Source organism: Myotis nattereri (genome assembly GCF_964212035.1).
Source record: "Myotis nattereri genome assembly, chromosome: 14".
Classification (NCBI taxonomy): domain Eukaryota; kingdom Metazoa; phylum Chordata; class Mammalia; order Chiroptera; family Vespertilionidae; genus Myotis; species Myotis nattereri.
The window spans coordinates 29,320,882-29,348,688 of NC_138089.1; the positions used below are offsets into that span (position 1 = coordinate 29,320,882).

At 41.9% G+C, this 27,807-nt stretch overlaps 2 protein-coding genes across 2 annotated transcripts in view; one reads left to right on the plus strand and one right to left on the minus strand.

Moving 5' to 3' along the window:
• Positions 1-8,378: 8,378 nt before the first annotated feature.
• On the minus strand, positions 8,379-18,739 carry LSM3 (LSM3 homolog, U6 small nuclear RNA and mRNA degradation associated). Its single transcript, XM_081105677.1, has 4 exons — positions 18,602-18,739; positions 13,948-14,058; positions 12,297-12,392; positions 8,379-8,791 (listed from the first exon to the last, which is right to left on the minus strand). Exons 1-4 carry the CDS (start codon positions 18,620-18,622, stop codon positions 8,711-8,713), a joined length of 309 nt encoding a protein of 102 aa, XP_080961803.1. The 5' UTR covers positions 18,623-18,739; the 3' UTR covers positions 8,379-8,710.
• Positions 18,740-18,874: 135 nt separating this feature from the next.
• Positions 18,875-27,807, plus strand: part of XPC (XPC complex subunit, DNA damage recognition and repair factor) — a 29,475-nt gene continuing 20,542 nt past the window's right edge. Inside the window, exons 1-2 of the mRNA XM_081105678.1 lie at positions 18,875-18,997; positions 26,199-26,391. Of these exons, the coding sequence (XP_080961804.1) occupies positions 18,913-18,997; positions 26,199-26,391 (278 nt within the window). The 5' untranslated portion in view covers positions 18,875-18,912. The remainder of the gene's footprint in view (positions 18,998-26,198; positions 26,392-27,807) is intronic.

Consider the following 27,807-nt stretch of genomic DNA (forward strand, 5'->3'; position numbering starts at 1 on the left):
AGGTGTGTTACCTTTGCCCTTCTCTCTCCTAAGCTCCAAGGGCCCTTCTTTTGCTTTCTGTAACTTGTTTCCTGAGCCTACACAGTACAGCTGGCTCACTTCTACTACTTCTGTAACTTTCTAAATAAACTTTCTCTTATAATTTGAAAATAAAAATAATAAAGAATTTATGCCAAGAATTTAAAAATGTATAAAACCATGAACTCGGGAAATGAATAAAGTTGGGGACAACCACTCACTTTAACAAAAGGTTACTTTATTGTGAGGGTTTTTGCATCAGGTTCACCTAAGTGATAGTATCCCTATAGGACACTAAAAACATGATTCACTTAACATGTAACACTGCAGAAATAACTAGCCTGGAGAGGGAGGCCAACTAGAGGCCTTCTGCAATGTCAAATCCAACAAAGTGAGTAACTGAGATTTTGCTATCTGCTTTATCCCCTCAAAGCCATTGCACAATATGAGTGTGCTTGGATTGGACAGGATTCCTGTGACACGATTCACATACTATTTTGACTCTGGCAGTTGGTAACCTTTCTTCTAGGAAATGGGGAGGAAAAGCCTCATTGGTGATATTCTATTGCTCTGAGCATGTGAGGGCTGCAAGGCTGCCCAGGGCAAACTGAGCAGAGGCAGGTGTGGCACCTGGGTAATTTTTAGCAACACTCCCAGGCCTGATATTTGATGGTGGCCTGCAACCATCTGTCAACCTGCCATAAAGATGACCTGCCCTTTCTCTGTTATTTGAGCCCTGGGTTTTTCCTGGGCAGGAGCTGACAGTGATGTCATCATCTTGTGATGCTGCTGGGTGACCTTGTTCACTGAGCTGCTTCCACTCATTACTATTGTACCCTAGAGTTGAACTGAGAAAAACATTGCCGAGAATCAAGGAGAGCAAGGGTTGAGATTCTGCAAAGGGGAAGCCCACAGAACCCCCTCATCTGATTTCTAAACCTTTATCATGATAAGCTTTTATCTGACCAGTTTCTAGGAGTCCTCAGACTAGAAAAGTCATAAAGAAAAAGCAGTGCAAGAAGAGATCAATGAGATTATTTCTCTAAGCGTTGTCATAGTCTCAGCAAGGCAGAAACTATGAACTCATAAAGAACAGCTTTGATCCTTGTCATAAAGACAGATGAATATTTACGAGTGGCCTCTCATACTAAGGACAAAATACAGAGGCTATTATGTGGAGCTGCTGGTTTAATTAAGGGAAACAAAGATACACTGAGCTCCTCCTGCACTCCAGGCCCCGAGCTAGATCCTTTAGGACGTCATTTACTCCTCAGCCCTTCTCCATGAGATGGGTGGGCACTGCCACTATTCTCATTTTATGGCTATATTTACTGTTATTCAGTGAGTAAGCCCTGGTGCCGGGATATGAATGTGAGGCTTTTTGACTCCATGTCTGTATTCTTTACCCAGCACACACAATCATTGGCATTCGTATACCATCACCAAGAGTTTTCAAGAACTCCAAATTTAAACTCTTTAATCAGTAATAGAATGATCCCAGCCTTCTCCCCACATCACACCATGTTTAACCTGGAAGGACATTGTACAGATGGAAGACACAGGTCACCAGCAGGTAAAAGGATCTGCTCAATGGAATGGTGGAATCTGGCCTCAAATCCTGAAAAAGCTCTATCCGACCAAAGTCAACTACATGCACAGGACAGAGTGCTGACAAAAGCCATCTTATCTGGAATGTGGCCTTGTTGACAATCTCATTTTAGTTCAACAGGATATGGGCATAATTTGGTGGGCATTTTACCTTACAACTTGCTCCCTGAACAACACATTATTTTTTCTTTCCTTCTTTCCTCCTAAAAACAGTAGATCTTGTTGGGTTGGAGTTCACAAACTGTTTGGATTTAATGAAATAAATGACACAGACTTTGCCAGTCAACATTAATAGACCGTATGTTGACTGCAAACCAAGAAAAAGTTGAACTTGAAAAGCAAAGAGCACAGCACCACCTGGTGTTGACAATTAGGACATACAAGTTTAGGTGTGCTCTCTCTGAAGCACCGATTAATTGCACAAGCCCCTCAGGGGTAAAATTCCTCCCTACATTTCCCTTCAAGTGAAGAATTGAGGCCCAGAAGGAGTAAGCGGTTTGACAAAATTCATAAGCCGGGGGGGAAAGAGCTGAATCTTCAGTGTTTGTTTCCAATTCTGTACTCTTTTCATGAGACCCAACTGAGGAGAAAAGAGGACAGTCATTATCCTATGAACATGGAGTACCAGTTTATACATGATCCAAATGGCTGCCGGTATTCACAAGGAAGACCCTTCCTGTGAAAATGGAAGGGACTGTGCAACAGCACAAATACACATTGTCTAGCTCTGGGGACTACGGTGTGAGCAGAGAGCTGGAGTTGAGTGACACCATGGCTTCAACTTAGATTTTGGACTAGATTAACTTGAACTTGCCTCTTTCACTCTCTTGGCCTTTTCCTCCCCATCTGTGCCAGGAAGGTGCTGAATTACACCTGGACCTCTGAAATCTCTGACCTGGCCTCTCTCTGATTTCATTTGCTACTGCTCTCCCTTGGCTCACTGACCTCTCTGCTGACCCTTAACCAGGTCAATCTGTTCTTGCCTCAGAGTCTCTGCACGAATGAATGCCATTTTGCCTGAATGAATGCCATTTTGCCAAATCCCCACAGGACTGGCCCCCTCCTGCTGTTTAGATGCCTGCTCTTTAGACAAACTTCCACTGAGCTCCTCTGATGTGCCCTGTCCCCAGCTGCTGTCATACCCTGATAATTTACCCTCCATGTCCTTCATAGCACTTAGCTTTGTGTTCTGTTTGTTCAGTCCTCTGTTGATGGAGCCTACACTTAGTAGACATTTGATAATGACTTTTAATTGACTGAATTAACTTACTTCACGAGCCTCCAGGAAACTATCTGGGGAGAGAATGAATGCAGATAGTTGTAATAAGATGAATGAATGACCTTAGCAAACTTAACTGGCCTCTCAATACTGCCTCCACTTCTGTGACTTCTGAACCTAGTGTTGATGATGTGTTAGTAACATTCTAAGCACTGTCCTAGGCTTCCTTACAGCTGATCTTAGGGCATAAGTAATTTGCCCTCTGATACATGGCTCAGCTGGGATTTGAAGCCAGGGTTTTCTGACCACATTTCCAGAATCTAATGGTCAGTTTCCAACGCAAGGCAACACCCAGAGCTCAGATCCCCACAGCACTATACGCGTGTGGGATGAGCATCAAGAAAAAAATGCCTCTAGAGCAGCGGTTCTCAACCTGTGGGTCGCGACCCCCTTGGCGGTCGAACGACCCTTTCACAGGGGTCGCCTAAGACCATCCTGCACATCAGATATTTACATTACAATTCATAACACTAGCAACATTACAGTTATGAAGTAGCAACGAAAATAATTTTATCGTTGGGTCACAAGATGAGGAACTGTATTTAAAGGGCCAGAAGGTTGAGAACCACTGCTCTAGAGTAATCAATATCAGAAACCGCAGAGGGGCATGTTGCTTCCACATCCAGGAAGCCTCTAGAAGCAGCCAAGAAAATAAGAATGCACATGCTCCAGGTATTAAAATTGAGCAATGGATCTAAAAGGAATTTAAAACACTTGATCTTGGCTTCCTCATTTCTTGGTGTTACTTTTCCATGTGTATTGGTAACTAGTTATCTACATTTGGCATATACTGCTACTCTCAAGTATATACGGTAATGAGGACAACAGTTAGAAAGGCAAAAAATATGGGAAGCATCGTCCAGTTGTGGGAGGACCATTACAAGTACCTGGAAAACAATGTGCAAGTTTCACCTTTGACTGTACCATTTACCTTGAATGGATAATGCAGTTACTAATATACACAGTAGGGTATTATTCAGCCATGAGCAAGAAGGAAATCCTGCCATCTGCAACAACATAGATGGACCCTAAGGGCATTATGCTAAGTAAAATAAGCCAGACAGAGATCAATACTGTATGGTATCACTTATATGTGGAATCTGATTTCTTTAAAAGAAAGTCAAACTTAGAAACAAAGTAAAAAAGGGGGGATAAGAAGAGGATAGTAAAAAGGTACAAACCTTCAAGTATAATATTTATAAGACCTGAGGATCTAATGTAAAAAACATGGTGACTTTAGTTGATAACACTATTTTTTATAGTTGCCATTTGCCAAGAACATCAATGTTCTCACACACACAAAAAGATAAATATGTGTTATGGATGCATTAACTAGATGGTGAGAATCCTTTCACAATGTGTATCAAATCATTACAATGTATACTTTAAATATCTTACAATGTTGTCAATTATACTTCAATAAAGCTGAAGAAAAAAGTACCATTTGCCCCTTACATCCACAGTGTTGTTACTGCTTTTCTTAAGGCTTACTCATTCATCCAACATTTACTGAGGACAAACTCTTGGCCAGGCCCTGTGAATACTGTACCTGGTGGAGTTGTGTTATTCACATCATGCAAGTATCCTACCCTCCTCAAGAGCTCCAAGGACCCCAATACCTACTCTCAGCCTAACACCCTCCTGTGTTACAGGTCTCCCACCCCTACTCTTAGAGGACGCCAGCTACCATCAGACTCAGTCATCAAACAAATCTAAGCTCCGTCCACACTGATTCCCTCCTCGGGGTGTTCCAGGGCCTCCCACTAGATTCCAGAGCAATGGCTTTAAATCGTAACTTCCATTATGAGGCATATTCCAAGAAACTCGTTACTAATAATCAAATCCCAAAGGGGTTTATTTTCTATAAATTAGAGGAGACTACAAGTTAGCCTTTCATAGTAGGCATTCTTTGTCTCCAGCTTGCATCCATTATTACCCCTGGTTCCCTTTGGGGAACTGCCCCTCTCCAAACTCAGACCATATGGCTCAATGGAAATAATCTTACTCTTAGTTTCAGGTGGGCATGTGGCTCAGGCCTGGCCAATAAGAGCCCTACATTCACATGGCCATGACTAGACATGAACTGGCACATGAACCAATTGAGAACAATGAGACCACTGCAGTTTGCAGGCAGTTAGGTTGTAAATCTACTACCAAGCTTGGGCAAGAATGAGACCCACATAGTTCAGCACAGCTGAGTTACAGAAACATCAATCAAGCCTCTTGATCCTGCCAGGATGACTCCCAGATTTTCAGTTACTTCCCTGTTCCAAAGCAGGTGAGCATTGCTCGTAGCTGCCAAATGCTCACACAACAGAACAGTGATGGCGAACCTATGACACGTGTGTCAGAGGTGACACGTGAACTCATTTTTTTGGTTGATTTTTCTTTGTTAAATGGCATTTAAATATATAAAATAAATATCAAAAATATACATCTTTGTTTTACTATGGTTGCAAATATCAAAAAATTTCTGTATGTGACACGGCACCAGAGTTAAGTTAGGGTTTTTCAAAATGCTGACAATGCTAAGCTCAAAAGGTTCGCCATCACTGCAATAGAACATTCCTCTTCTGACTGCAAGTTGAAAGCAATTTGAGCAATATAGGTAGATATTATCCTATATAATAAAGAGCTAATATGAAAAAAACCTTACGGACAAAGCCGGGGCTGTGAGGGCCAGCCAAGGCTGCGAGGGGCTGCAAGGGCTAGCCGAGGTTGCGAGAGCCGGCAGAGGCAGCCAGGGCTGCAAGGGCCAGCAAGAGCTGGGAGGGCCGGCCGAGGCAGCTGGGCTGCGAGGGCCAAGCCCTTTGCACAAATTTTGTGCATTGGGCCTCTATGCACAAAATATGCAATTTGCTAATATGCAAATCGACCAAACAGCAGAACGACCAGTCACTATGACACACACTGACCACTAGGAGGCAGACGCTCAACACAGGACCTCCCTCTGGTGGTCAGTGCACTCCCACAGGGGGAGCACCACTTAGCCAAAAGCCCTGAGCCAGGCTCATGACTGGCGAGTGCAGCAGTGGTGACCGGAGCCCCTCTCCCACCTCCTTGGCAGTGCTAAGGATTTCCAACTGCTGGCTTAGGCTCTCCCCGTGGGCCTAAGCCATCAGTCAGACATCCCCTGAGAGCTCCCGGACTGCGAGAGCGCACAGGCTGGGTTGAGGGACCGCACCCCACCCCCAGTGCACTAATTTCATGCACTGGGCCTCTAGTATGTAATAAAAGGTGTGTGAAACCAGTTTCATCATGTGCAGAAGATACTTCTAGTTTGGGAAGATATTCAAAAATCACTATCTGAAATTTGTGAAAATTGTCTATCTGTAGCTAATGATTTTAGTCTAACTTGGGATGCTCAAAATACTTGGGTTTCAATTTGAGCACATTTCATCTCAAAGATGAACGTGTGGTTCTACATTTTGTCTGTGCATCTTTCTTTGGCATCAGCTTGAGAGCCTTCCAAATGAAAGATGGTCAAATGGCTCCTCTTGTGACATGTGACACTGTGCTGCAGAAACCACTGGTCACCAACTCCTATGACCATGGGCTATCCAGATGTCCAGAATTCGGTACTGTGGAGCTTAGAAGTCCAACCCATGGTTCTCAGGGACCCTCTGACTGCTTATTCCCTGAAGGCAAGACCCCTACAGACCTGCAGAGCAAGCCTTGATGTGGAGGACTGTGGCATGAGGCTGCTTAAGCTGCCCCCGTTGTAGACCGAGTCCCAGCTCCAACCCTCCAGGAAAGTAGCCTGAGCTCCAAAAGGGCTCACAAAACCCACTGCCTCCCCTCTACTGGTAGCACACAGATGGTTTTCCTGCAGTTAATCTTTGATTGCCCCTCTCCTTGTATCTTAGCAGCCAAGAGGTAAGTGGTTGTTTGTACACTGCAGTTGAGTTTTATATGTACATGAAGGCAACTATGCTAAATTTTAAGATTCTTGGTTTTAAGAAACGTGTGTAACAGTCCTCACAGCCAAAAGTTCTAGTGTAATCTATCAATTCTAGGAGAAAAAGGAGAAAGATGACCAAGACTGGAGTAGAACAAGTGTTCAGGAACTAAGCATGGCTATCAGAAGCCACTAAAAATAAATGCAATGCTGGAGAGAACAGGAGGGTGTGGCAGAGCAAGAGGGCCAGATGACGAGTCAGGCCATGGCTATGGTGGACATCGGGAGCCACATTACTACCCAGAGCGAGGGTCTCCATAGCACACCCACACCTCACATATATATAGGAGTCTGATAGATTCACATCCTACTGCCTTGTACAGCTGTGTGACCATTTATTGTAACATTTCTGTAGGAAAGAGTTGTAAAGAATAGGAATATGTTGTATACAAACTGCTTTTGCCTGGTGCACTTTGTTCAACAAACAATGGTATTTATTATTATGTATCATCATCATCATTTAGGCAAGAGTCCTACTCAGAAACGGTGATCCAAAGGATGGGCTACTTGCTACCACCAGAATCACAAGTCTCATTTTTTCAATAGTGAGCAGGTTGCTGTAAACAGGTCACTGACCTTCTGGGACTAATAGGCCTAAGGACAAAGTATGGAGGCGGCAGAAGTGAAAGGAAGTTCTCTGTCTACTTGCATTAGGTAAAACCCCATCAGCTCGCCCGCCCACACTTGTTCTTTTTTCCCTTCTCCATTAACTTGCAGGGTCAGGTACAATAAATAATGAACACGAAACCTTCCTACTTATGACTACCGAAAGCATCTTTCTTGCACATGGCTTAAAATATTGTGCATATTAGCACATCGTGCCTGATACTGGATTAACACACATTCATCATATTTACAGACAGATCACCCACATATGAAATTGTCTATTATTTCAAAATGGTACAACCTACTTTAAAGATGTCAGGTTTTAAGCCCTGTCTTAATAAAGTTTTAGAAATTGTTACACATACATTAACTTTCCTCTTTATCTTTTGAGCATAAGCACTAACTGACTGAAGCTAGAAATAGCTTTGCTTTTTGGCCTCTTTGTTTTATTGTGCCACTGAGGTTGTTTTAGCCCTCTCATCAATCGCCTGTGATCCAAGAATGGAAAAATGGTTTGAGTCATAAAATATGTGTAGCATTGGTAGATATGATCAAGCTGAACCACAAAGGCATATAACCACTGACGCTAAACCTTAGAAATAAATCAGGCCAGACAGAAGTAACATGCTCATCCTTCACTGCAATGTTAGTATTTAGTGACACATCACCTCCCCGACCCACTCCCTTCTGATATGGGTACTCTTCTCCGTGTCTTATGGATCCTATATATGCATTATTCTATCAGCAATAATCTCACTGTCCTGCAATTATTAATTTAAACAATTGCCTTCTCAGAAGATTGGAGGGAAAGAAGCATATTGATAATACTCAGCCTGGAACCTCAAACATAGATATGTACAAATACAGTGAATATAAGACATGTGCTTAAAGAATTCAAAAGACAGGAGACAGCATTAAAAAAAAAAAAAGAAAACATCAAATTTAATTTAAATTAAAAAAATCAGAAATTATCTGGAAAAAACAATGGAGCAAATCAACTCCTAAAAAAAGAGGGCTGTTTTTGTGATCACATTTATTAGAAGGGTTGGAGAAAAATAAAAATGCCATTTAGCTTTAGAATTTGTGAGTTATGTGCAAATAAACTCATTTCAGGAGCAGAAGAATCCTTGGTCATTTCTTAATATCAAAATTTACGCAGGTTTCTCTTTTGAATATCTTCTACCTTTAAAGACGCAATCATATAAAGTCTCCTAATTTCCACACAGGATATATTCTTTGTTTCAACCAACTCTCAATGGAGGGGCAACTAGGACAACACCATCTCCCCGGACAAAAAGCATTGGAATATTCCGTTTTGTTGACTGGAAGAAGAAAAAAACAAAAAAACAAAAGCACATTTACACAAATATGTAGTAGTATTGTTTATTTGTTGTTGTTTTTCACAAGAGAAATTTGAAAACACACACAGATTCATTATAACACAAATAAACTGATTAAAAAACCTGATTACTTACCTTTGTAGTACAAAGAACAACTATCTGTTTACTGTTTACTTTTCCTGGATATCAATAACTGGGGCAGAGACGGCACTATCCACCAATATCCATTCCCCTCTTCTGGCACACAGCTACACTCAGGCACACAGCGGTCACACAGCTATATTTCTCAAACTCCCTTGCACAGAGCGGGCACACAGCTATATTTCTCATACTCCCTTGCAACCAGATATAGCCATGAAATTGAGTTTTAACCAATGAGAAGTAAACAGCAGTGACTGAGTGATCCATAAACCTCCCATATATTTCCTTCTATGGTCTTCCTCCCACTGCTGGAGAATCCATGGGATGGCAGAACCCTAAGATAAAGGAAGCCTGAGCCCCTGACTGAGCATCTGGAAGAAAGCTATTGTACTGACCTAAAACTTCACTCAGGATGGTAATGAGGGGAGAAATAAAATTCTATTGTGCATTACATGTTGTTACCGCACTCAAACATATGAAATGGATACCTGGGGGTGTTTGTTTGCCTAGGTGTCAAGCCTTAGGCAGTAATGAAACATATATGGAATGTCTGAAATCCTCTTATGCCTTGGGAAACACATGGTAAGACGGCCTGCAATGACTTGGAAAGTAGTCCAAGGACCTCCCAAACCTATAGGTTCTAGGGGAAGAGATTGGAAAAGTCAAATGTTGGTAGGTGTTGCTGTTAACCTGATGCACTCAGCAAGGAGTATAAGAAAGAGATGAGCTCAGAAAAGAAGTAGCTGGTTTTCAAGCAGAGATTGTAAGAAATAGGACACAAAGGGTTAGAAAAGCCAATTGTTTTTAGACCCCAAACTGTAGACATAAGTAGGAAAAAAAGCTTTGAGGAACAAAGCCCAGTAAAACTTCTCAGTTAAACAAACTCAGCCCTGCCCGACTGGTGTGGCTCAGTGGTTGAGTGTCAACCTATGAACCAGGAGGTCGCAGTTTGATTCCCGGTCAGGGCACATGCCCTGGTTGCAGGCTTGATCCCCAGTGTGGAGAATGCAGGAGGCAGCCAATCAATGATTCTCTTTCATCATTGATGTTCCTATCTCTCTCTCCCTCTCCCTTCCTCTCTGAGATCAATAAACATATATTAAAGAAGAAAAAAAAAACAACAACCAAAAAACTCAACTCTAGACAAAGATCAGATTAATGGTATTGCTTCCCACCTAAACTCACTTTAGCAAGTGGCCTCAAAGTAGTGAACATTAATTTGAGGGACAGGAATACAGGTGAGAAGTAAATAAATAAAGGCATCTACAAGTTATGTCTAGGAAAAAAACAGTGACTGGGGATACTGGATCACAGAGCTGACTGGAAGTAACCAGATTTATGGTCTAAATAACAGAAAAATCATAAACAGAAATAGGGAATTTTTGAAGGTGAAAAACACCAAGAGTTTAGTTTTAGATGTACTAGATTTAAGATAACATCCAAAGTGGAAAATTTTTCAATAAGAATGTTGGAAATGAGAGTGAAACTCAGAAAAGGAAGGAAACTGATGATGGATTTATACATAATCATAATTATGATTATGTATAATCCTATTACAACATGCCACCAGCTTTCCATGCACCAAATTCAGTGCATCCTATTATAATCCTGGGAGGCAAACACAGGTATTGGCATTTTACAGAGGGGGTTCCCACCCTGGCTGGTGTGGCTCAGTTGGTTGGGCTTGTCCCATGCACCAAAAGATTTGCGGATTTGATTCCCAAACAGGGCATAATGTCCGGGTTGCAAGTTGCAGGCTCAATCCCCAGTAGGGAGCGTGCAGGAAGCAGCCAATGGATATTTCTCACCTTCCTTCCTATCTACCAAATCAATAAACTATTATTTAAGAGGAAAAATAAAAATAAAAAACAGAGGGGGTCCCGGAGGCCTAGAAAGTTTCTATAATTTTCCCAAAGTCAATCAGCAGCAGCAGCAGTAGCCAGGATTTCAACCTGGATCTAGTAAGACCCCAAGCTTTTATGCTGTACTGATTACTGTCATAGACTCGTGGCTGATAACATACAATAGTTACTAATGACATGTCTGAGAGAAAGAAATGCAGATTAAAAAAAATAAAGCCCATGTTCAGCGAGAGAAAGAAATTAAACTAGCACCAGAGTCAGGAGTGGTTGAAGAGAAGAAAAAAGCCATGATAAAGCAAAACTACCAACAAAGGCTAACATCTGGACACTTACTATATACCTACTGCTAATCTGAAGGCTCTTCAAGTAACCTCTCTGTGAATCCAACAGCTGTATTAACTGGGTCCTACTACTATCCCCACTTTACAGACAGGGAAACTTGGCCACAGACAGGTGGGTAATTCGGTACAACTATATCGCTGGTAAGCAAGGGAGTCAAGATTTGGATCCAGATTTAAACCACTATGCTCTAAGAGGGCTAAAGACCGGCTTCCCAATACTTAAAAACAAATGGGATTTTCTTTTTTTATATTTGAAGAATGAAATGTGCCAACATTTGGAAGAGCTGCATAACTCAGTGAACTAATATTTTCCAAATTACCAGTAGTTGATGTTATAAAATCATGCATGTGTAAAAGATTCACTCCAAGTGCAAGGTAGACCAATTAATTTGCATATAACAAGAGTATGAAAAGTTCATGAACATGGTTTCAGATTACACACTGCAACTAACATTTAAGAAACCAGTATTCTTGAGTTTGGGTATGGCATCAAAGGCAAATAACCACAAAAAATACCTCCTCTTTTTCCCAACTGTGAGAGGTCAGATTTTCTTCAATTATAATATATCACAACATATTAAATGCAGAAAAAAGTTGTGAGAAGCTAGATGTAATTAATTAAGCCACGCAATAAAGACATTTGCAAAAATGTGAAGCAAAGACACTTCTCTCTAAATAGTATTTTAGAAAATAGTCATAAAAATGTTACTTATATTAACATAAGATTATTTTTAATGAGTTTATAAATATTTTTTAAATTTACAAGTTTCTCTATTAAGTATTGATAGATCAAGTCCATATCAAACAAAAAAAGCATTATCCAGTATAACTGCCATATAACAGTGCACACAGGCTTCTTACGTTGTCATATCGTAATGAATCATAGGATTCCTGCTTACCAATGAGGAAATTAAGCCTGCAAAGTTAATTCCCTTGCCCAACGCACCCCTGTATGAAGTGGACAAACCAGTATTGAAAACCAGGTCTGTCTGACCCCAAAGACTTAGCTTTTAATTGCCATACTCCACTGAGCCCATGAATAGGAGTCAAAACATGATAGACTTGCTATAAACAAATGTTAAGCTGTTGAATGTTAAGAATAATTGGCATTTTAAAAACAATGAATAGACTTGTGTGACTTACTTTATATATCTCTTCATATGTTTCTTCATCAATTTCTATAGTAGTCACAGTTTCTTCCACATCTCCCAATATCATATTTAAATGTTGATCATAAGCCTGAAGTGGGAGAGTGAGGGACAAAGAAATTTAATAAATTAAGGAACAATGAACAGGACTTACAATATGCAAATGGCTCCATACAAGTAACACATAACACTTATACCACAAACTTCTATCCTCCTATATAATAAAAGGGTAATATGCTAATTGTCCCCTTCCCCGGGAGTTCTACCAGGGCGCAGGGCCAGCCCGCCAACCGCCCGGGGCCCCTCCCCGCAGCCAGCGCAGCCCGATCAGCCGGGCACAAATTTGTGCACCGGGCCTCTAGTATGCAAATAAAAAATAATCTCACTAGCCCCGGTTGGTGTTGTTCAATGGTTAGCATGTCCACCGGCGCACCAAAGGGTCGAGGGTTTGATTCCCGGTCAAGGGCACGTACCTGGGTTGTAGATTTGTTCCCAGCCTGGTTGGGTGTGTTCGGGAGGCAACCAATCCATGTGTCTCTCTAACATCCATGTTTCTCTCTCTCACCCCCCCCTCCCTTCCTCCTTCCCTTCCACTCTCTAAAAAAAAAAGAAAAATCAATGGAAAAAATAACCTCAGGTGAGGGTTAACAAAAACAAAAAACAAAAAAAATAAAGGATTTATATGTACTCATGATCAATGATTTCCAGGAAAGATTAAGTGAAATAGAAAGGCATTCAAAAATTTGTGTAGTAAGATCCCATTTATTTTTTATTTTTTTAGGAATGGTATGTGTGTGTGTGTGTTTGTGTGTACATATATGTATACACACACACACATACATGTGTGTGTATACATACACATATATACATATACATACACATACATATATACATATGGACATATATATGCAAATATATGCATATGGACATATATATAAATACTAGAAGCCCAGTGCGTGAAATTAGTACACTGGGCGGGGGGGTTCGGGGGGGAGTGTCCCTCAGCGCAGCCTGAGCCCTCTTGCAATCCGGGAGCTCTCAGGGGATATCCGACTGCCAGCTGAAGCCCACTCCCTATGGGAGCGCACTGACCACCAGGGGGTAGCTCCTACATTGAGCGTCTTCCCCCTGGTGATCAGTGCACATCATAGTGACCAGTCATTCAGCCATTCGGTCAATTTGCATATTAGCCTTTTATTATATAGGATATACATGGAAAGATCTATAGACTCAATTTTTAATTTTTAATAATGGTTACCAATAGAAGAAATGGGATTTCACCTTTTACTCTATGTATTTGTGTTGTTTTATTTTTTTCACAAGAAAACACAAATTTATGTCAGTAATTTAAAGAACATTTAAGTATGAATGGAGAAATGTTATTTGCAAGTAAACAGAAGAGACAAAATGAAAGAAATGAACATGTTCTTCAATAAACACATCATTTCTGTTAAGAGAAAAAAATGTTAAAAATATGAATAAAATACAGTTGTATTTGACTTATGAAATACATACAGTTGTATTTGACTTATGAGGCCTTCCACCTCACTCTCCTCTACATTCAAAAGATTCCTCTACAGTAGACAGTTTTTACATTTCACGGGTTTAAGGTAGGGAGGGATGACAAGGAAATAATGATTACTTACATGTAATCTACCTCTAAGCTCTCTGTCATTTCTCATTTTCACATAAATTCGCTCATCCAGGCTGAGCCTGATAAGATCCAGGGGCTCTTCTACAGTGTTGGTAGTTTGTTGCTGATAAAAGAAGCAGGCATAGTAATAACAATTACTAGAGAGAATGCAGCACTCAAATCAATGCCATGTTGTGTGATGTGGGCAAATAACATAACTCCTCTGTCTCAGTCTCATAATTTGTAAAATGTGGATAACAATATTGCCTACCTAACACCAAGGATTACATGACATATACGAAGGCTTAGAACACTACCTGGCACAAAGCGCTATACAAATGAGGTCTGAAACATACATACACAGCAAGAAGTTAGCAATATAATCAGGACTGTTCCTTCACAGTACAAATTGTTTGACCCAATTTCAGGGTATAAGGAGTCACTCTCAGGGACATTAGCCTTATCTCAAATATCATTTAGTACAGTACTTTGAAAAACATTCCCTTAATGACTACTACACACTAGTCAGAATGCTAAGCAGAGATGAAGGTTTGAGAGAAGACTAAGTTCATATAGGGCAGGCTGACTTTTGGGTGCCTAATGGCCAATAAGAGCAATACACTCAGCAGATAGTATAGAATACTGGCTGAAAGCACTGGCTTTGGAATCAGGCAGTGTGGGTTCAACTCCTGAATCTGATACTTATGAATTGAGATTAGAAATTATGCCATCTCAGCCCTGGCCAGGTGCTCAGTTGGTTAGAGTGTTATCCCAATACACCAAGGTTGCAGGTTTGACCTTGCGTCAGGGCACTACAAGAATCAACCAATGGACAACAAGATGGCACACAAAGCCACTAGGGGGTGCACCAAGAAAGCATAAAAAATGCGGAGACAAAGAAACAGGACAGAAATGGAGGAAGGCAAAATGCTGGATATAAAGCTCAAAACCACACTTTTAAGGTCTCTGAAGAACTGTCTAGAAGCCGCCGATAAATTTAGTAAGGCCCTTGAAAAGACTGGTGAGGCCGCCGATAAATATAGTGAGATCCTGAAGAAATCTAATGAGACCCTCGATGTTGTGATAAAGGACCAACTAGAAATTAAGCATACACTGACTGAAATAAAGAACATTATACAGACACCCAACAGCAGACCAGAGGAGCGCAAGAATCAAGTTAAAGATTTGAAATGCGAAGAAGCAAAAAACACCCAACTGGAAAAGCAAAATGAAAAAAGAATCCAAAAATACGAAGATAGTGTAAGGAGCCTCTGGGACAGCTTCAAGCGTACCAACATCAGAATTATAGGGGTGCCAGAAGAAGAGAGAGAGAGAAAGATATTGAAAACCTATTTGAAGAAATAATGACAGAAAATTTCCCCTACCTGGTGAAAGAAATAGACTTACAGGTCCAGGAAGCACAGAGAACCCCAAACAAAAGGAATCCAAAGAGGACCACACCAAGACACATCATAATTAAAATGCCAAGAGCAAAAGATAAAGAGAGAATCTTAAAAACAGCAAGAGAAAGAAACTCAGTTACCTACAAGGGAATACCCATACGACTGTCAGCTGATTTCTCAACAGAAACTTTGCAGGCCAGAAGGGAGTGGCAAGAAATATTCAAAGTGATGAATAGAAAGAACCTACAACCAAGATTACTTTATCCAGCAAAGCTATCATTCAGAATTGAAGGTCAGATAAAGAGCTTCACAAGTAAGGAAAAGCTAAAGGAGTTCATCACCACCAAACCAGTATTATATGAAATGCTGAAAGGTATCCTTTAAGAAGAGGAAGAAGAAGAAAAAGGTAAAGATACAAATTATGAACAACAAATATGCATCTATCAACAAGTGAATCTAAGAATCAAGTGAATAAATAATCTGATGAACAGAATGAACTGGTGATTATAAAAGAATCAGGGACATAGAAAGGGAATGGACTATTTTGGGGGGGGCAAAAGGGGTGTGGGGGATGCAGGAAGAGACTGGACAAAAATCGTGCACCTATGGATGAGGACAGTGGGTGGGGAGTGAGGGCGGAGGGTGGGGTGGGAAATGGGAGGAGGGGAGTTATGGGGGGAAAAAAGAGGAACAAATGTAATAATCTGAACAATAAAGATTTAATTAAGAAAAAAAAAAGAAAAAAAAAAAAGAATCAACCAATGAAGGTAAAAGTAAGTGAAATGTCTGTTTCTGTCTGTCTGTCTCTCTCTCTCTCTCAAGTCAATAAATAAAAATTGGGGGCGGGGGGGGGGGATTATAGCATCTCTAATTCTATTTCCTTTTCCTTGTCTATAAAATAAGGAAGCCACAATCTTCCCATCATGACTCTTATGAGGATTAAATTAACTAATGTATAGCCCTAGCTGGTATAGCACAACTGGCTGAGCATCATGCCATGCACTGAAAGGTCGCCAGTTTGATTCCATCAGGGTACATGCCCAGGTTGCAGGTTTGATTCCTGGTGTGTGCAGCTGATAGATGTTTCTCACATTGATATTTCTCTCTTTCTCTCCCCCTCTCCCTTCTTTGATCTCTAAAATCAATAAAAACACATTTTAAAAAATTGAGCTAATGGCCCAGCCAGCATGGCTCACTAGTTGAGCATCGACCTATGAACCAGGAGGTCACAGTTCGATTCCAGGTCAGGGCACATGCCTGGGTTGCAGGCTCGATTACCCAGTGGGGGATGTGCAGGAGGCAGTCAACCAATGATTCTCTCTCATTGATGTTTCTCTCTCTCTCTCCTCTCCTTTCCTCTCTGAAATCAATAAAAATATATACACATTTTTTTAAATTTAGCTAATGTATTTAACATTGTATCTGGCAAACAGAAAGTACTTATAAATGGTTGTCACTGTTTCTATTGAAGAACCATTGGAAAAGGTCTCAGAGATCAGGGCCATGATGACTTGGGATCATCCGTGTGAAAGGGATGGCTGAAGAAGAGTTGATAAAATTATTCAAGGAGAGCTTCTTCAGTGAGTACACGAGGCCACTGGAAGGTGACTGAACTTTACAGGCTCTACAGTCTGAAAAGGCTAGATGAGGGGAGAAAAAATATCCTGAGCTCAAAAGGTGTTTGTTTAGAAACAGCTAACCAACTAGATTATAATGATACAGAAGTCAGTCCCTGCCCTGTAAAAGCTCATTCTAGTCAAGAGAGGCATATAAATAACTAAACACTACTATAGGCCTGGTGCACAAATTCATACACGGGTGGGGTCCCTCTGCCTGGCTGGCAATCGGGGCTGATCGGAGCCAATCGGGGCCATCTCGTCCAGCCCCGTCTCACCCAGTCCCCATCCGCCAGACCCCAGCAGCAAGCTAACCTACCAGTCAGAGCATCCACCACCCTGGTGGTCAGTGTGCGTAATAGCGACTGGCCGAGCAGTTGACAGAACAGTCGATGGATTGGTTGCAGACACTTAGCATATTAGGCTTTTATACAGAGAGATAAGAATATACACATGACAGAAGCCTACTTTAGCCTCAGTCTGGGATGCCTGCAGTCTACCCTTTTCATTCTGTAGCTTTAAATATTGCCTTTTCAATGAGGCCTCCCAATTCAATCAATGTGTTGTTTCCAGTGCTGTTCTAAACAGGAAAGACAGAATAGTGAACAAAACAAAACTCCTGCTCTTAAGAAATCCATTTCTGGCCCTGGCCAGTTTGGCTCAGTGGATGGAGCGACGGCCTGTGGACTGAAGGGTCCCAGGTTCGATTCCGGTCAAGGGCATGTACCTTGATTGCGGGCACATCCCCAGTAAGCGGTGTGCAAGAGGCAGCTGATCAATGTTTCTTTCTCATTGATGTTTGTAACTCTCTATCCCTCTCCCTTCCTCTCTGTAAAAAAGTCAAGAAAAAAAAAATTTTTTTTTTCAAGGAAGAAATCCATTTCTGGGTGGACGTGGGGGGGCAGGAGATAGACATTAAACAAAGCTTATACTAATATGAACAAATAACATGCTATGAAGAAGGAAAAAAAGACTGGGAGAGTGCTCTTTTATGTAGGTGGCCAAAAAGTCCTCTGATGAGAGGTGAGATGTCGGTAGACATTGTGGCCTGATCCACATTGATACCCGAGGAAGAGTATTTTGGGGAAAAGGAAGGTCGGGGACAAAGCCTGCAGGGCTATCAGTTCTGCATACCGCTCCTGGCTTGTTTCCTTCTCGCCACATCACAGCTCCTATACATTCCACTCGTCTATGTTTAATTTTTACCTGTCCTCCCCCGCAATACAAGCTCCAAGTGGGAACAGTGGTCACGTATGTCAATGCTGGTGTCCCTGGTGCGCTGAACGGTGTCTAACCATACAAAGCTGATGTTCCCTAAGCATTTGTTGAATGAGTAATAATTGCTGCGCTCAGTAACGATAAGATTCCTTAACTTTACTGTCACGCTATCAGAATCCGGACAGCTCCGCGAGGCAGGCAAGGATCATTATCCCCATTCTGTAGATAAAAGTGCGACTCAGAGAAAGGAAATGGCGAGCGAGCGCAGTAACAAGTTTTCCGGCGGACTTCTAAAAGAAAAGCCGTCAGGGCCTGGGCCCGTGAGACCCGGAGAGAGTCGGCAGGATCGGCGACCTTGGAGAAGGCCGCCCTGGTACGCAAAGCCTAGCAGGGAAGCGGCCGGTGAGCGAGCTCCTCAGCAGACACTCACCTGGTCCACGTCGTCCGCCATGTTTCAAACCCTGCGCCCTTTCCCGCCTCTCGCGAGATCTCTCCAGCCCGTCGAGGCTCCGGAAACGCGAGTGCGCAAGGCACCGGAAGTGAAAAGAAATCTGTTTTGCTCTTTCTTGCTTCCCGCGGTGTGCACTGGTCGTTGGGGCGGAGTTGCTTCCTGAAGCGTCCGCAGGGCCTATAAAAGGAAGGGCGCGGCCATGCCGCTTCCCGCCTGGGGGCGTGGCCGGGGCTCGTGCTGCGGTCCGCGGCGTGGTGCGTCACTCGCGAGGCGAGTCTGGCCCGAGCAAGATGGCTCGGAAGCGGGCGGCTGGCCGGGGTCCTCGCGGACGCGAGCCACGCGGCCAGAAAGCCAAGGGCGAGGAGAAGGAGGCAGGTGAGAGCGAGGCCAAGCTGGACTTAGGGGGAGATGCTGAAGAAGATCCGGAAGCAGGCCCCGGTGCGGGAGGGGGGAGGCCGGCCCCTTGGAGGTGGGGGGCGGAGGCTGCTCCGCGCCCATCTGCGCCGCGGAGCGAGGTTCCCGGGGCAAGTGGTTGCGCAGCTGCCTGGGTCCTCCCGGACGTCGCTCTGCCTTTGTCCTCACGCGAGGAGTGATGCACCCCGAGCGGTTCCCCTGAAACTCAGCCTCACCACGAGCTCCCCCGCGCAGCCTCTTTTTTGCTCCCTGTTTGTTTACACTCACAGGACAAAGTTCATCCTCCTGGTGGATGCAAAGGGCTAGATAGGGAAAAGGCACTGCAGTTGCTGTGTGTCCCCCGAGGACGGTGGCCCAGGACATGGAACGCTGTAGCGTGCTGACCCCCAGAATAATATCGTCAGCCGAATCTCACCCCCGAGTACAAGATTCGGATCCTGCCTGATTTGCACGATGATATCAAGTGTTTGTCGTGGGCAAAGCAAAAACGCTTGGTTTTCTTCTTTCAGCTTCGCTCTTCTCCACTTTTTCCCACCGCAGTAAATGATACCTTCACCCACTAGTTACAGCAAACATCCAAGCCGCCTGCAAGTCCTGTCAGTTGAGTCTCAGAGCTATAATCTCAGTCCTCCCCACTTCTCTTTATTCTCACGCCACAGACCCTGCCCAGGCCATCACTTTTCAGTTGAACGACTGCAGTTGCCGCTTTACTGGTCTCCCCACTTCCCTTCCCCTCCCCCTGCAGTAGTTCACCCAGGAGCCCAAGTGATCTTAAAAAAAAAAAAATCAGATCATAACGCGATCGACTTCAAACTCCCTGTGTCTTTCCATTGCGCTGGGCGTAAACTCAAAATTCCTCATCATGGTTTGCAAGACCTTACATGATTGGGCTGCCGCTACCAACCTATTGCCTCCTGCCCCTCTTTTCTTTGACAGATACTCCCCTTACTGGCCTCCTCTGTTTTTCAAACATGCCATGTTATTTCTTAACCGCGAACCTTTGTCTCTGATGTTCCTTCTGCCTAGAAGGTTGTTCCATGGCTCTTGCCATGGCTAATTCTTCTACTCCTTCAGGTCTCAACTCAGATACCAGGTACTCCCTGTCACAGAGGCCCTCACAGCCTCTGCCACAAACTGTGATGATCTTGTTCATTTATTTGCTTCCTTTTTGATTGCCCATCTTACTAAAGTTTAAGCTTCATGAAAGCATTTTATTTTTTTGCTGTATCCTCTTTTGCCTCTCCCTGCATATACTGAGTGCTCAATAAATATATATTTTTAATTTTTTTAATTGAGTTTAGAGAGAAGAAGGTGGGGAGAGAGAGAAACATCAATTTGAAAAACATTGATTAGTTTTCCCACTTATTTATGCATTCATTGGTTTATTCTTGTATATGCCCAGACTGGGGAATCAAACCTGCAACCGTGGCTTACCAGGATGATGCTCCAACCAACTCAGCTACCCAGCCAGGGCATTCAATAAATATTTTTAACAATCGCAAACTGCATGCTGTAGAGCAGGAGTAGGGGACCTTTTTTCTGCCAACGGCTATTTGGATGTTTATAATATCATTCGAGGGCCATACAGAATTATCAACTTAAAAATTAGCCTGCTATATTTGGTCAGACATTTAATTAACTCACCCCTAATGCCTTGGCAGGGCCAGACCAAATGATTTTGCAGGCTGGATCTTCCCCACCCCTGCTGTAGAGGGACTCCTGAAAAAACTGGGTAATGGATTACACTAGGTAACCAGCAGGGGCTCCTATGACACAAGATTCAACAATTCTGTGATTCCTTTTATATATATATATATATATATATATATATATATATATATATTTATTATTGATTTTTTTACAGAGAGGAAGGGAGAGGGATAGAGAGCCAGAAACATCAATAAGAGAGAAACATCGATCAGCTGCTTCCCGCACGCCCCCCACTGGGGATGTGCCCACAACCAAGGTACATGCCCTTGACTGGAATCAAACCCGGGACCCTTGAGTCCGCAGGCTGACACTCTATCCACTGAGCCAAACTGGTTCTGGCCTGTGATTCTTCATATATTGTCAAGTTCTTCATCTATTGGGAAGTAGTCAAATGCTAACAGTTTTTAAACTTAAAAGGTGATTTGCTATGAGTTCCACTTCATTCATTTACTACTTATTCAAATAACATTTGAATATTTTCTGAGTACCAACTGCGTGGTGTACACGAGCTAAGTGACATGGGAGATATTTCTTGGAGGAGCTTAAAGTATAGTAGTCTTGACATTTACAAAAAATATCCAAGGCAAAGTGTGATACAATGGGAGTAGAATAGGTCTTTGTGGCTTCCAAAGGAATAATCAAGTTTGACTGAAGATATTGGGAAATGCTCTCTGAAGGAGTTGTTTGATCTGTGCTTTTAAGGATGGGTAATATTTTAGCAAGAGGCTTGAGAGGGGAATGTATTCTGAATATGTGGCAAGCGTTTCTTCCAGCTAACACTTCCCCTGGCACCAGCTTGGTATAGCTCCAACACTCAGTTGTTATATGCACTTGGGTAAAGTATTTTGAACAATTAATACTGGTCTGTGAAACATAAAACTGCCTTGCAGGGTGCTTGTGATTTTTCAGTGAGATAGCATATAAAGTTCCTGGCATGCTCATATCAGTTCAGTCTAAATGTAGGTAGGGATGCACTTGAGCTTAACTCAGACTCTGTTACCCAGAGGAGCTAGCAATAAGTTTCCAAAGCAGCTTTCAGGATCTGCTAGATGCTAGAACCTTTTTCAGGAAGAGCTAGAATCTTTTCTGTGGTTGGGTAGAGGAACAATTGTGGTTTGGGCTGCAGGTGACGCTAATGTGGTGACTGTTGTTTCTAATAGTACAATAGTGCAGGTTTTAACAGCACCTCAGTGCATACAATGAAATTATAGTAATGAACAGGACAGGCAAAGTTCTTGCTCTCCTGGTGCTTACAATCTTTGGGTAGGGGTAGAAAGGACAGACAATAAAACGTTAAAAATAAGCCCTTGCCAGTGTGGCCCAGTTGTTTGGGCATCTTCCTGTGCACCATAGGTTGCTGGTTCAGTTTCCTGTTAGGGCACATGCCTGGGTTGGGGCTCAATCCCTCAGTCCCAGGTAGGGGGTGTGCAGGAGGCAGCTCATAGATGCTCTCACTTTGATGTTTCTCTCTCAAAAAAAATAAATTTAAAAATATATATTAAAAAATAAATTCACAAGGTGATAAGAACTACGAAGAAAGTAAAACAGCTTACTGTCATAAAACTGGCATGAGGCTGGGGAAGAAGCAGCTAAGTCAGAATCACTGGTCAGGGAAGGTTTCTGTGAGCAGGGGACATTTTGGGCCAGTTATTGAATGTCCTGAAGGAGCCATTCATAGGAAGTTCTGAGAGGAAAGAGATCCAGGCAGAGGGAATGTTCAAAGACTCTTAGGGGGAATGAGCTTGGCCAGTTAGCTGGAACAGTGAGTGGGGAATTGAGCTGAGAGAGGTGGGCGGAGCCCTTAGTTTAGAGACCAAGCTAGGGAGTTTGTATTTTATTCTAAGTGCTCTGAGATGCCGCTGGTGGATTAACCAGGTGTTCTTATTAAATCTCAATAGATGGCCAAGCAAACCACAGTGGTAATTCCTCCCCTGCTGAAATAACCCCTGTGTGCCAACTGTGTGGTGTACACGAGCGATCAAGATTTCTTTCTAAACAGCTATTTTTTTAAAATATATTTTATTGATTTTCCACAGAGAGGAAGGGAGAGGGACAGAGAGTCAGAAACATCGATGAGAGAGAAACATCGATCAGCTTGCCTCCTGCACACCTCCCACTGGGGATGTACCCACAGCCAAGGTACATGCCCTTGACCGGAATCGAACCTGGGACCTTTCAGTCCGTAGGCCGACGCTCTATCCACTGAGCCAAACCAGTCAGGGCACAACTATTTTTGAATTTATATGATATTGAGCTCAAGGAGGCTGGTTATCCATATTAGATAGCCCTCGATCGTGGAAAGTCCTGGAAAATAGCCTCTAGATCAGCGGTTCTCAACCTGTGGGTTGCGACCCCTTTGGTGGTTGAACGACCCTTTCACAGGGGTTGCCTAGACCTGTGGTCAGCAAACTGCGGCTTGCAAGCCACATGCGGCTCTTTGGCCCCCTTAAGTGTGGCTCTTCCTAAGCCTTAGGACAGTGATGGTGAACCTATGACACGCGTGTGTCAGAGGTGACACGCGAACTCATTTTTTTGGTTGATTTTTCTTTGTTAAATGGCATTTAAATATATGAAATAAATATCAAAAATATAAGTCTTTGTTTTACTATGGTTGCAAATACCAAAAAATTTGTATATGTGACACGGCACCAGAGTTAAGTTAGGGTTTTTCAAAATGCTGACACGCCGAGTTCAAAAGGTTCGCCATCACTGCCTTAGGAGTACCCTAATTAAGTTAATAACAATGTACCTACCTATATAGTTTAAGTTTAAAAAATTTGGCTCTCAAATATCAATCATTGTAGTGTTGATATTTGGCTCTGTTGACTAATGAGTTTGCCGACCATCTGGCCTAGACCATCCTGCATATCAGATATTTACATTACGATTCATAACAGTAGCAACATTACAGTTATAAAGTAGCAATGAAAATAATTTTATGGTTGGGTCACAACATGAGGAACTGTATTTAAAGGACCAGAAGGTTGAGAACCACTGCTAGATTCTCTACGACCAAAAAAACACAGCAAAGAATAAAGAAAAAATCATCTATATTTCTACCATGCAGAAATAACCACCACTTTATAAATAATGGTATATTTCCTTTTAGTCTGTGCTGTTTTGTATAGTAGAAGCCATACTATAAAAACAACTTTACATGCCTAACATTTTATCCTAAATCATTTTCCTTTGTCTTAAAAGATGACTGAATTATATTTTATTGTGTTACTATACTGGAATTAATGATCATCTCATGGTTGGACATTTGGATTTTTAAAATTTTTCATGCTATGAATAATAATACCATGAACATTTTTAAAATTCAGTTTTTTGTTTCCTTTTCATCTTTTTTAACTCTTTTACTCTCTTCAAAGCACAAAAGTATACAGCTGTGCCTTTTAACCAACCAAATAAATTTGGTGAGAAAGAAATGGTACCTCTGAAGTATCCTCCCACCTGCATTTTTAGATCAGTAAAAATGAACTATTTTGCATCTTTGCTTATTGATAGAGGGCTAAAGACCATTGTAAGATACGGAAATCGTAATTTTAAGGGCACCCTACTCAAACTGTCAAGTTATAAACCTTTAATCAGCCTCTGGCCTTGGAATAAGAAATCTGTTTCTAGATTATAAGTAACTAATTTTGAAATATTTGTTTCCATTGAAATGTTTAAACCAAGAGAATACATAAATTCCTTCTATAAAACATTTGAAAGAAACCGAACTGAACCATTAATTTTATCAAGCATTAAAACATAGGGGGGTAAGAGATCAACTAAAGGACTTGTATGCATGCATATAAGCATAACCAATGGACATAAGACACTGGGGGATAGGGGAGGCTAGGGGACTGTCTAGGGCGGGGGGATAAAATGGACACATATGTAATACCCTTTGTAATACTTTAATCAATAAAAAAAAAAAAAACAACAACAAAAAAAAACAAATGCCCCTAGCCCTAGCCAGTTTGGCTCAGTGGATAGAGCATCGGCCTGCAAACTGAAAGGTCCCAGGTTCGATTCCGGTCAAGGGCACATGCCCGGGTTGTGGGCTCGATCCCCAGTGGGGGACTTGCAGGAGGCAGCCGGTCCATGATTGTCTCTCATCATGGATGTTTCTATCTCTCTCTCCCTCTTCCTTCCTCTCTGAAATCAATAAAATATATATATATTTTTTAAATGCCCCTATAATGTGGAATTTATTAAAATTGAGTTATGACTTTATTTAGATCAAAAGGGAGTCTTCTTCCCATGCCAAAGTATTCTTGAGGGATATAAATACCCCAAGAGAGTCATCAGGACAAACCATAAATGAAAGGAATGAATTCATTTGATATTTTAGGTTAATATTGCAGCTCCTTTGGAACCTCAATACAGGCTAGAGTATTTTTGTTTTCCAAAATTAGTTCAAGCAGAGTCATGCAAAGGCTGAAAAATGATTTATTTTATATTCAAGATTATTTTCATGAATAGATTTGCAAAATAAAATCCTCTTCTGCCAAGTTATTCATAAATTATTTATTTTTTTAAAAATATATATATTTTATTGATTCTTTACAGAGAGGAAGGGAGAGGGATAGAGAGTTAGAAACATCGATCAGCTGCCTCCTGCACACTCCCTACTGGGTATGTGCCCGCAACCAAGGTACATGCCCTTGACCGGAATCGAACCTGGGACCCCTGAATCCACAGGCCAACGCTCTATCCACTGAGCCAAACCAGTTAGGGCATAAATTATTTATTATTAAAAATTAATATGTTTATATATTTTCTATGTTAATAAGCATAGTTTTAGATACCCTAATTTAACTAAAACCAACAGCTTATGCATTTTTATATTTCCCTTTACCAAAAATATAATTATCTTAAGAAAGTAAAGATATCTCTCTCTCCTAACCCTAAGCTTGCTGAGATGGTTAGTATACCAAGTGCCATTTGGGTTAGATTGGAAAGATTTCATAAAGTATGTTTTGAGCAGAGTTTGATTTTGAAAGATGGTGGAAATACATATTAATAGAAATAAGGTTGTGGCAAAACTATTATGTCTATGAACTATAAATATTTCACATAGTAGAAGTGGATTATCCCTAAAATAAATCATCTTGGCAGGTAGTAAATAAGCAAGGGGTTAATCAATGGATCAATGGATTTTTCTTACTGGATATAAGCAGAAATTTAAGACTTGAAAGTTAGATATGATGGCCTCTCTGTAGTCTTAGGAAGAGTAGACTAAAATGCTAATAAAGGAAAATGGTTTTTACTGTGAGCAGAGTGTAGACTGGACTGAAGGTGGGAAGAGGCAGAAAGCTGGTTGTTGACGAAATGTGACATGATGAGCTGGGGATGGAGATGTGGTTTGGAAGGAGGTTTCAGAAGAGGAGTTTTCATAACCCTGAAACCACTCTGCATCCACCTTTCTATTGTCCCTTTCCTGTTGCATGTGGGCATCTAGATGTCTTCGAAGATGAGAAACCCCCAAAGAAGAGTCTGCTCTCAAAAGTCTCACAGGGAAAGAGGAGGAGGGGTGGCCGTGATCCTGGGGGCTCACAGGATGGTCCAGTAAAGAAGGTGGCCAAGGTGACTGTGAAATCTGAAAGCCTCAAGGTTATAAAGGATGAAGTCATCAGTGATGGGGAAGATTTCAGGTGAGAGGTCCTGATTGCTCCTGTCAGAGAAACGTGATGAATGAAACGGTCTCTTTTTGCTTGTCACTAGGATCCATGGAAAAGACTGGATCTTTAAACTCTTCTGGTTAGAGCTCAGACTACTAGTAGAAGCTAGAAAGAATTTAGCGATTATATACTTACCTCCCAAACTTTTCAGGTGAGAACAATGATAGCTTGCAGAAAGTTATTTCTTCATGGTTACACCGCCAGCTAATGGCAAAAACCAGGATAAGACGTAGGTCTTTTGACTCCTGATCCTGTGTTCTTTCTACTGTACAAAGATATTACATATAGAAAGTGTTTACCTGCCATTCCAGCTTTCTTTCGTACTGCTCTCCTCAAGCACACTCGACTCCTGCCCAGCTGGACTGCACACGGCACGTGCTCATACTTGGCTATCTCTGAGTTGTGCTCATATTCTCCTTCTACCTAAAATGCTTTCTTCCACCTTGAAGATGCAGATCAGACGCCATCTACAGACGTAAGGTCTTTTCAACTTAGGGTGGGTTTATTGGGAAGTAACCCCATCATAAGTTGAGGAAGATCTGTATTACACATTAGCAACCATTTAGTCTTGAATTGATATGTAGCTAGCTACTTACCTGTGTAGCTATTTAACTAGCTAGGTATCCAGGTTTATGTTAGTATTTATGACATACCTGTGTATAGTCACATTCCCACTTATCTTGAAGTTAGACTTCAACTTTAATCTCCTTACATCATATTTCTTTCTTCTTGTTGTTGTTAATCCTCACCCTAGGATATTTTTTTCCATTGTTATTTTCCATTGATTTTTAGAGAGAGTGAAAGGACGGGAGGGGGAGAAAGAGAAACATCGATGTGAGAGAGACACATCAATTGGTTGCCTCCCTCACGCACCCAGAATAGGGCTGGGTTTGAACCTGCAACCCAGGTGTGTGCCCTTGACCGGGAATCAAACCTCCGACCCTTCGGTGTGCAGGCCGACACTCTAAACATTGAGCCATACTGGACAGGGCACATCATATTTCTTAAAGGGGGGGAGGGGCAGGAGTTGGGAGTCTTCTGAGTTGGGCCATCTTAGGATCAGCAAATGTGAATTCCCTTTTCTTTCTGGTGCCGAACTGTATGTACACAGATATCACAGCTTTTACTTCTAGCACTCACATTATTATTGTGGTTTCTCCTAGTTTTTTCTCTGCCATTTCCTGACATTGCTATGTTTTCCTTCACGCAGCTCTAGGCTGTAGGTTTATAGTATTCTCTCTGACAGCACAATTTAGTATTAGACTAATGATCAGAGCACATCTTGATGAGAACTTGAGACTCATGCTGATGGAGAAAATGAGGCTCAGAGCTCACAAATGAACTTTAAATAATTGCAACCAATTTTCAATAAATAGAAGGTGTCCTTAA